General features: G+C 41.7%; 1 protein-coding gene across 8 annotated transcripts in view; it reads right to left on the bottom strand.

Annotated features, from left to right (window-relative positions):
• PHACTR1 (phosphatase and actin regulator 1) overlaps window positions 1–11,339 on the bottom strand; it is a 556,936-nt gene that overhangs the window by 31,359 nt on the left and 514,238 nt on the right. For all 8 annotated transcript variants that reach the window (XM_019522706.1, XM_019522697.1, XM_019522732.1 and 5 more), the window contains one exon: window positions 5,849–5,904. In XM_019522706.1, coding sequence (XP_019378251.1) covers window positions 5,849–5,904 — 56 coding nt within the window. The remainder of the gene's footprint in view (window positions 1–5,848; window positions 5,905–11,339) is intronic.

Below are 11,339 nucleotides of genomic sequence, written 5' to 3'. Positions count from 1 at the left end.
CATCCAGTAACTGAACTTCCCTAACCCCTTGCTTGCAGTAATTTCATTTCCTAGTGTCTAGCACCACCAGAAGGGGAATGTTTAGAAACCATTGTCTCAATGCCCAAAAGTCCAGAGGCCTTGGAGTAAGCACAGATGATACTGCTAGTCTCTGAGGGGTGCAGGCTCAGTAGCATAATTGAGAGGGTGTAACTGGGGCACCACTTCTGGGCACCATCTGTGTGAAGGGGCACAAAATAGCTGCAGTGGCAGTGGTGGCTGTTTGCATTGCTGTGATTGGCACCATGGCAGCCAGCACTGTCTACCTCTGTATAGGCTGAGAGGGTACCAGCACAAGAACAAGGCAAATATATTTTTCCTTGGACACAGAATTTGCTGACAGCTCTTCACTAGAAAGAATGGAAAGGAAGCCAGTGTGTAACATCCCAAGCATGGCACACAGATGAGCTTGCTGTGGTCTGAATTACGGACTAGCAGAGCAGTTAGAGGTTCCTGTTGAAATGAATCTTTGTAGCATAGCAAAGAAGCACCACAGCCCACAATAAATGGCATTGTGTTTCAAAACTTAAAATAAAAAAGAGGCGACACAGGGCAGGTTCTGACCAAGACAAGCCTAGACCTTAAAGAGTTAACTATCTAACACCACCTCCTCTGTTAAAGCTTCACCAGCATCATAGATCCCTCATCTTAAAGTAGGCATGTGGTAAAATTTTCAACAGCACATCAGTCCCATTTTCTAAAGTCCCTTAGGAATTTATCCCAATAGGACTTAGGGTGCTTAGTGCTTATATCACTTCTGAAAATGGGAACTGTATTTGTGAGGCCCCATTTACATTCTGTTGACTCTGCAGACATCGTGCCTTCCTGTATACTTCTGCTGGCTCTCTACGGCTCTGCTCAACAGCTGTGCTGCTGGGCACAAAGTATGCTCTGGGAAGGCACCAGCAGCTGAATGGACTATGGCAGCCAGCTAAAGGCATGGGACCATCTGCACCTCTTCAGCCGGCTGCTGGGCTGGGCACAAGCCTAACTTTATGTGGAATAACTCTGCCAATGGAAAGAAGGCTTCTGTTGTCATAGTAGCTTCCAACATGGATACCCTCAATGTTCTGCTGGCAAACTGGACTTCTGGTGGCCAAACTTTGGAGTTGTAGGCTACAGCTGAGCCGTTTAGGGATTATCTTCATTTCAGACTCCATTTGAGAATACCTTAAGACTTGCCCGTACCTGCAGTCCCATCTGTATGTAAAACTCCTAAGTAGAACGTCCTGTTGCCTTTAACTCAAGTTGCCTCACTCAAGGTGGGTACAGAATAGCAGCGTCAGCACGTTTGCTCTGTATAGTCAAGTGATGTTTTACATAGTGGCTGTTCTTATTTGTACTGGGCTAGTGAGTACCTATAACTCTGCAGTGAAGATGCACCCTTTCTAGACACAACTGAAATATGAAGGTAGGTAATTAGTTAATAGCGGATATTAATAAATGTACGACACAAAGAGATACTTGTCCCTGGGCTGCTGCTGGTACACTCTGAGGCTGAGCAGCTTCAATAACTTGTGACATAACAACAGCGCTTCACACATACAGTATAAGCGTATACAATGGCTTTCATCCAAAGACCTTAACACTTTGCAAATGTGGGGAAATATCATCCCACAACCTCCCTCCCTTTACATATAGGAAAGCTAAGATCTGTCTTCCACAGGGTTCTGGTACTGATTTAACAGAATTGGTGCAGGAACCAAAGTAGTTAAAAATCCATGCAGTGTTCTACCCTAGGCATTCTTAAATCAGTTTAGACTACCTAGCTTTCAGTTACTATTTCAGCTTAAGACACTCCAATTGACTGAAGGATGTCCACATTCAATGATCACACTGATTCAAACCAGCACAGTTTAAATGGTACTTAAATTGTGCACCAACAAGATCTGCAGCACAGAAAGGCTATTTGACTTGCCAAGTCCCCTGATGCATTTTCCAGACTACTAGAGGTGAAATAACCATTGACAATGGCAGATAATTACTGTTCAATGACTTCATTGTAACAAGTGTCTCAATTTCCCCTGCTCCTTGTTTTTACTAAGGTTTAGAAACAGCAGGGCAGGGTAAAACTTTCACCAAGTGAAAGTTACAATAGTGAAATTTGGCAATCTGTCCTCATGGCTAAAACTAAGTCGTTCTAGATCTTCAGTGGCTACAGAACTGTTGGTTCTTTTGTAACTGCTCAGGAGATTTTTTCTTCCTCTCTAGACAAATGATTCTCATAATGTGGCCTCCTGGGCTGCATTATCCTTTCAAGGGTGCCATGGGGTGCCACTCAATGTTAGCACTGGTTGGTGTGCAAAAATGATTCACAACATAAACCCCAAAATTTCAAGTAGGAAGTCATAGTGTCAAAAACATTCTAACCTGTTGCGGCCTTCCTGAGCTCTTTTGCAATAGAATAATTGCTCTATTATTTTTATGTAGTCAAAAAAGAGTAAAAACTAAGAGCTGGCACTTCCCAAGGGGTGCCTTGAGTCGAATGAGGGGTGTCTTTAGTTTAAAAAGGCTGAAAAGCACTGCTCTATACCATATTCATGAGGGCTGGAATTTTGTGGCCTGACTTACGTGCCGATGTGAAATTTCAGCTGGAATAATGCCAGACTTAACAGACCCGCTCTAACTGCCTTTTTACAGGAAACTTATGCTCTTGGAAAGTGCCACACTGGTAACCCTAGAAGCAGAAGTACTTCATCACAGATACAGCACTCAGTCACTTTGACTGAAAACTAGCATGCCTAGTATGGAAGGACCATCTGTTTGGGTAAGGAACAGATCAGGCTTTGTGCTTTTCCAGGGCAGGAACTCAGCATGCTGCAGTTTCATCATCTGAGATGTTGCATGACTTTGACTCCTATTTAAATCAGCAAATGTGAAGGTTATGGTGTGCCACAGAGGAGATACTCAGCATCTTTCAGGGTCAGTCCCTCAGTCCTCAGCTTCTCTGCTAAGGAAATCATCATTTACTAGTGTCATTTGTGGCAGTGGGGTCTTGTGTTATGGATACACAAGCCCTGGGACTCCAATCCACTGGCACTCTCTCAATTATTCCAGCATAGTGGGGCTAGGAAATGAGCAGGTTATAAGTATGTAATTAAAGAAGACATGTGCAAATGCAGCTTACTTCATTTGGTGTCCCCGTGCTCCTAACAGGGCTGATTCTATTTATCAGTACATTTGTCATAAGATTGTCACAGTACCAGACATGTCATACACATCAGGGAAACTTCAACTCTAACCACAGAAGAAAATGTACTTACTCAGCTTGGGGAAAACCCCTCATGTTTACTTGTGCTGTCAACTGGCCTTTTAAAGCAGTGTGATCTACTTGGAAACAGACCTCTAGACTTAATGTGCTTCACTGTTCTATATGAATCTGTCCTTCCAGGTTGTTATGTACTCATTTAAATTCTGTCACTAAACTTTTAAGGAAAAGCATATGAAAATCACATTATATTGCTTATTTTGTTTTTGTTCATATTTTATTCTTTTTGTGATTTTTTGTTACATAATATTTTATTTATATGCTTATAACTCTGATGCTTACGCAATTCTTTATAAACACCATTATTATGTCATATAATCTTACATATTACATTAAATTATATTTTTTCCTGTAGTTAGGATTTTTTTTCATTTAGCAAGACAGGCCATTCTAGGGCAGATCTGTATTCAAAACCCTAACTAGTATGAGATTTTTATTTAGGTGACAAAACAATTCTAGATTTCAGGCAAAAATTTCAAATGCATCTAGATAGCTTAGGAACCTAAATTGTATATTCAACAATATCTAAGTGACTTAGGAAACTAAGTCACAATTTAATTCAATAGGCACTTTAGAAAATTTTACTTTTACAAGTCCATTAAAGTACCCAGCACTGCATTTTTAGGGCACTTAGAGTGGCTCAGACATTGCTGCCAAAGCTGCATTGAGCTCCGAGTACCACTGCCAGTGTCAGCATGGTATTTATTGGTCATGCTCCAGCGCCAGGTGGTGCACGATACATGTTGGTTTATGCTGAATGAGAATTCTGGGATAAAAATATGAGTTCCCTGGAGAATGAACTTCTGTTTTGCTTCCTTCCTCCGTCTTACTCTGTTCACCTAACTCTACAAACAGAATCATACCTGTTCTGGATACCTTGCCTACTTTCCCAGGCACTCAAAGGCTAAATTCCTCTACCTGACTGATACAGGAATCCAGAGTAAATGGTAAAGAGATGACATGTGCAGAAGTTGACTCCAATTGAGCGGCTTTGCTAGCAGCCCCAGATTTGCTTGATCTGGCACTGCTATCTAATCTAATTTTATTTATATATTCATATCCACATAACTATTGGTCTCCTTATGTGCCATACTCGCATAAAAACGATCACTGTAAACTACCCAGTAGTTTATTCCCAAGCTATTCTGCTGACACATCTTAGATATTTGATTGTTAAGTACTCAGTCAATTTATTTTACTCATTTCTTGACACCTCACCACACACTGCATGCTCCTAGTACTCTCTGCGACAAAGGAATTTAACATACAAAACATATGTACTTTATGCTTATTCTTGTGATCCTGCCTAACCCCCCAAGTAATTTCTGCACATTATTTTAGAACACTTTTAAAAATATGTATTCCTAAACAGGATGCATCACTTCAGTTTCATAAAATTTCCCTCTGTTCTCTACACTTACATTAGTCACATTTCAATAAAGCATTTAGCTAAACAGTGTTAGCCTTCTTGCCTAGGAACAGAAATTACACATACACAGGTATAAACAATCAGAAACTGGTTCAAATCTGTAACACAACAGAAGTTCAGTGCACATAAACTGCTTTCAAAATGGCTGAAACCAGTTTAAGATAAACTTGGATAGATGTAATATCAGACTTAACTGATTTAGGTTGAATTGGTTTATTGAACTTCTGGCCCAGATCTCCTCCAGATTCAAGTTAACTTACAGTCCCCCAGAATCCCAGGGTACTTTGCATTGCACCTTCCCTGCAAACCCCCCGCCTTGTAGGTGGATGTGGCCCAAGCTGTCTGCTCCAGCTAAGCAGGGAGGCATGGTCTAGTGTCGCCCCCCCTGCCCTTTGCCTTTTGGCCTGGGCCACTGCAGGCATATGGCTGCATTTCCAGAGTCAACAATCAATGTCTGTTCACTTGCTTATCTGTTCAATCTATGCAATTTAGACTAACCTGTGAAAATTGAACTGATTCAGCCTTGGGCTTTTTGACTGTCTGTGCTTAGCCCTTATGTTCAGAACCAATTTGATTCAATTAAAAATACCATAGTTTTCAGTGTCCAATTCATTTATGAGATTGTTTATTCTGGACTTGATACTCCTTCCCCTAAAAAAAAAAAAAAATCAATGGCCAAATTTCTGTTGTCTGGAATGGGAAAAGGCTCTCTGGGTACTATTTTGTAGCTTTCAAACAATGTTAAATACTTAAAAGATGATTCATCTACCAATGGGCTTTGGATGCTTAAAGGAACAATACAGATTAGAATTTAGAAAAAAATCAACTAAATCCTGAAGCCCTTAAGATTTCAAAGGGAGACCTGTCTGTGAGAATACAAAATAAGGACTTTGGATGATAAACCCAAATTGGATTTTCTTCATGGATTATTTGTATGTGTGACCTTGCTGAATATGATTTTCACAGACATTCCCACTCAGACCAGTTCTAAAAATAGATATTATTGCTTATTTTCAATACACCTACAGTATATCTTATAGCTTACAGCATAACAATGAAAAAACACATAATAACCTTGCTGCAGATGAAACCTTAATAATATAATTACTTACGTTTCAAAATGTTCCTCTGTTCCAATTCTTCAGCAGTTGGTCTCTGACTCAGTCGTCTGCGAAAAAAGTCCAGGATCAGTTTTTGGACCATATCACATCATCCTCTGTTCAATGAATTCATGAGTCACTTTGTAGCAAAGCAGGTTGAGAGCAAGGTAGTGACATTGTAGCATTATATATGCAGTATGTCTGCACTGTGTGTGATAATGCAGAGTACTTTACTTTTGCAGTTTCCTCAGGAAAACCAGAATGTATTGTGTCATGTTAAGCATGACCCTCTCACGGCCACCCAAGTCAAATCTGCTGAAAGTCAGGCTATGCAGATGCCTTCACTTCATTTCCTTCCTCCTATGCCAGTTTCCTGACTTTCACAAGTATGACAAGTACAGATTTACAGACAAGTACCTCCTCACTGCCCTCCCGCTTGCTATGCAAACCTCCTCACTGAACCCAACTTGTCCAGAATCTGGACACAAAGGCAGCCTATAGAAACAATGAGGACTGGTTAGACTGTAAAGACTGCAGAACAACAGCAGCTCTTTTTCTTTTCCTCCACCCTAATTTCCCCCCTTAATAGCATTATTGCATTTTATAATGACAAATTAACATAAATTGAAACCCTTGCTAGTTAACCTGGACATAATACAGTTGCAAGAAACAAAATCCAATTACAAGGGGATGGACTGAGATCAGAATAAATCAGAATACCTGGCATATAAAGCTAGACACAGTAGCACAAAGGGCATTAGAAAAACAAAGAAAATAAGATGACATCAAAACTGAATACTGTTTAGCGGGCTCCTTCTCTCATCAAAGTCAATGGGAGTTTTGTCATTAATTTCAATTGGATCAGTGACAGACCTTTCATCATCATCATCATTCAAAAATGGTCGCTCAGAGCTGTTCTGAGCATTGGGCTTGATTCTATGCTGCATACCATCCACTCACAATACATTCATTTACAAAAAGGAAGTTGATGATTCCTGTCAAAATAATTGGGAATTGAGGCTGCCTGGGACATTCCAGGATCAGGGCTATTGCCTAGAAAAGTTTAAGAAATGATTTGAGGCTTGCCCAGAGGGGAAGTGCAAAGGGTTCTTTAAGCAGTCTTCATACAAATCTGTGATCCTGTGCCAATCCAATCAAAGTCAAGTCAAAGGCCTACCTAAGCCTAATGGTCCACTGGGGTTTTGTGCACAATGCACACCAGCTTCTGTAGCCAGTGGCAGAAAGTATCATATTCAGCTCCTATTGACACCCCAGGTCAAATGACCAGATACCCATTTACAGCTGCGTTGCCTGGACATAACCTTTGGCATAAGCCCAGAGTGAGGCAATCTGGAAACATAGCAGGACACCTTAACTACTCAGGCCCAGGAGTACATTAGAGCAGCTCGAGGACTGTTCCAATTTGTTTTGGCTGCCTGTGGGCTAAGAAGTCATCACAGAAGCTGAGATAGAAGGAACCTCCACTAGCCACCCCTGCTGTGCCAGAAGTATGGAGAGAGAAATGTCAAGGGTGCCACATTGTCTGTACACAAACTGAAGGGTGCCATTTGCTGGGGCAAAAATCCGATGGTCAGATGCAGTGTCCATAAAGCCAGAGTAACACTGGGGCAACAAAAAGTAACCCTCAGACAGCAGATATTTAGGACCATTAGTTTTGTCTATTTGCCACAAGAGATTGGACAATTGCTGCATTGGAAGAGGTGATGAAAAGGAGAGAAATGCATTCTTAATTCAGAATGACTTAAGGTTTGTAAAATAATCAATGAATGGAAAGTGCTTATTCAAGTCCCACTATTTTTTAATGTTCCTGAGACAGGATAGCTGTCACAAACAGTAGCATAACTAGGGTGGGACAACAGGGGCAACTGCCCTGGCTGCTGATGCAGATGAGAGGGTGAAAATATCAGCTTTTGCAACAGCTGAAGTTGTTGCTACTCCTGGGTGCAGCAGCTACCCTGGGCATCCTGCCACATTCTTATATTACTGGTCACAAATGGGGTACTTAGATAGATCACCTGAATATTATGAAGTAATTAAAACTTTCGTTTCTAGTGGTGTGCAGGAATCTGAGAGAAAACCATCATACAGTTCACCTCTGTCCTGTGTAGCTCTAGTGATTGAATTATATAATGTTTTTCATCACAATAAAGCAAAAACAGAAAGCCATCTGACATTATGGAAAAGATGTCCCTGTAAAGATCCTTCCCTTCTGTACCAAAAGAAAATGATTTAAAGAGACCAACTGGCACACCCATAGTTTTCAGACATTAAAATAAGTTAACAGAGGACATTTTTCAAATATAGTGCAGAAGACTGAATTTCCTAGTAGATACTCAGGTTTTGCCTAGTAAAAACTTGCCCATATGAGGGGATTTACATTGAAGAAAGGTTATTTGATGTAGCTACTTCATATTAATTATCAGGGGGTGCATCTAAATGTGCAATTAATGCAAAGCAATAAACTCCAGTACTTATTGCCCCAGAGTTTATTGCTCCCAGGTGCCCTTTTTGCAGCTGCACCTGGAACTGCAGCACACTGACTTAGGTGGAAGCAGCCCCAGCTGGCAGGGGGCCCTGGGAAACAATTTGCCAGCCTGGGGGCCAGCCTGCCAGCCTGGGGCTACTCCCTCCTGGCTCAATGTGCTGTGGAGCTGCCTGGGGCAAAAGGGCGCTCCCATGCCTGGTTAGAGGGCAGGCAGCCCCTGCACTGATGCACTCTCATGCCCCAGCCAGCCACAACAGTATCTACATGTGTGATGCTGCCTGCTGCAGAGTTTATTACTTTACTCCAGCCTAAGAGCTGTGCACATGCAGACACCGAGACATATACCGTTGGGCTAATCAGTCAACTTTGCAGTAAATGTCTTGTGTAGACGTGCCCAGGAAGTAGCTTTGTGAAAATAAACAGCCAACATGGACTTCACTACAAGTGAGTGCTGCCACGGAAGGTGGGGATTACCTCTGAAGTACGCACTGAGCATTATAAGCAAATATCTGACACTTCTTTGGTGCAGGCACAGTACCTTATAGCAGTGGTCTCCAAACTTTTTTGATCGCGCACCCCTATCAGTAAAAAGTTTTTGAGCACGCACCCCCAATATACATATATTTATTTATTTATAAATTATATACATGTACTACTGTACTAATATATTATGTACATTATAAAACATAGAAATTAAAAAGGATGAAATAAAGATGAAACAAAAACATTTTTAAAAAATATATATTTTTAATTTTATTCATTAATGGTACAAAAAACCTTTTTGCTCTCACTAAAAAAAATATTATTTAGTTTTTACCTTGTAATGTGGCTGACGAAGAGCTCGTACTAGGAGTAGGAGAAGTGTCAGCTCTGCCATTTTCTTGCTGTTTGCTTGTGCTCGCATTATTAGTATTATCTTCAGTCTACGGTTTCTTTGCAGGAATCTTTTTAAGCCACTTATCCATTTTGTGAGGGTTAGTTTAGTTAAAACTAGATAATATAATTCGTAAATCCACTTAATTGGGCGCACCTAAACTGCAATACGTCACAATATGCTGAAAGTGAATGAACGCTTCTTCCCTCAGGATACCTCACGTACCGTATGTGACACGTGACCGTCCGACATACGGACTGAGTGAGGGCACCAGTGTCGATCTGTATATTAAATATTAGTAAAGCTTAATTTCTTTCTTATTTTTTTAGATAAAAAATAATTAAAAATACAAGTTCTAATATTTTCTTCGCGCACCCCAATGGATCGTCTTGCACACCCCCCGGGGTGCACACACCCCACTTTGGAGACCACTGCCTTATAGGATTGTATCCATAGAGCATGGTGGTTTATCTGTTGGAAGCAAGCCAGATATTACCATGTTCTACTTCTCGCTGTCAAACTTTACAGATCCCATGATTCCTCTCTCACTGCCTCTTTTCAGGTAACAGGAACCATTTTTGATCTTTTAGCAGCCTGGAGTTAAATTTGATATAATTTAACAAAAATATGACTTTGTAGACCTAAAAGTGTAACTCATACAACCAGAGTGAGAGCAAACACTGAGAAAATTTGGAACATTGGGAACAGTGCAAACGGAGAGATTTATCTTGAAAGCTGGAGAGAGGAAAGGCTCACAGCCTTTCTAACTAGCTTTTCCACTTTGGGGCTCCTTGGGAAGCTTGGGGCTTTGTTAATATGGCAACAATGCAGTGTTTGTGTCAGAGAGGCTGAAGGAGCCATTTACTTTCTCAGGCTGGAAGAGGTTGAAGCAGGGGGTTTCTTAGGCAAATGCCGACTCCAAATAGGTTGACTACTCCAGTTGCTCTGGAAGTAGGGCTGGTGAACCTTCTGGCTGCTGCACACACTGCGGGAAGATTTTGGGAGAGGACATAAGAGGTAAATGGTGGCTTTGATGGAGTATGTTCCCCAACAATGCTTGTCTGTACATTGTCTCCAAGAGCTGCTGTTGCTGCCGTATCTCCGGGTCCACTTGTCTGCTCTGTCACAGTGAGGCTCTCTAGCTGTTTTCTTTCAGCTCTCAGGCCCAATCTAACCACTTTTCCACCAGTTTGCTTGACCCACAGTGCCTTGTTCCTTTGTCATGTGTTCCTCTTCTTTTTCCTATCTCTTTTTCTCTTCTTGCCTCAGAGATGCCCTCCATGTCTGACCTACCCTTCTGTGCTTCTCAGAGGTCTTTCAGTGCTTTCTGAACATCTCTCCTTCGGTTGTCTTGTTAACTCTCATGTTCACCAAGTGCTGGGTGGTGGTTAATGCCAATTTCTTTGAGAATGCTGTTGGTGTGGAACATGTGAGACAAGAAAAATAACAAGAAGTTTTTGTTCATTGCTCAGTTTCCACGGTAACAAAAACAATGTTTTTCTTCACCCTTTCAAAAGATTCTTCCCATTCTTGGGAAATTCTCTTGTTTTTTGGGATCACAATGCATGGAAGTAGAAGGCAGTGTAGTTTTGTACCTTATAGACTAAGGAAAGTGTGTGTGTGCATGTGGCAGAAGGCCACCTCTGTTTCTCCCCAATTTGGTTAGGATGGGCCCAGCAGAGGATACACCCCTTACCCTATCTCTTTAGGTAACCTGAGCCGGATGCATTCCTGGGGGAGGGGGGAAACCTGCTCCCTCTGCCTACATGACTGGCATCACATGCCTGGCTGAGGGGCTTGGACTCCCTGGGGAGCTAGGAACTGCCAGTCTGCCCAGCAACTAGTGATGCATTTCAAACTGGCTGGCTGACAGCCAACAGGTGCTGGCCTCCATTGGACCAGGTAAATGAGGTCATAAGGGCTATATAAGTTAAGGACTGCCCAGGAGGAGGGGGCAGCAGCCATGAGGAAGACTCAGAGAGAGAGAAGAGCTGGACCATCTGAAACTTGCTCTCTCTCTCTCTCAGAACTCATGATCAAGGAACTTCCTGCCTCCAGAGGGAATCTCCACCTGCCTCTGAATGATACTTGTGAGTAAGCTACCTGAGATCTAACTAGATATA

The sequence above is a fragment of the Gavialis gangeticus genome, unplaced genomic scaffold (assembly GCF_001723915.1).
Source record: "Gavialis gangeticus isolate Ggan-Ray unplaced genomic scaffold, GavGan_comp1, whole genome shotgun sequence".
In the NCBI taxonomy this organism is placed as follows: Eukaryota; Metazoa; Chordata; order Crocodylia; family Gavialidae; genus Gavialis; species Gavialis gangeticus.
Note: the sequence above shows the minus strand (reverse complement) of the source record. Positions and strands in the feature narration are given on the sequence as shown.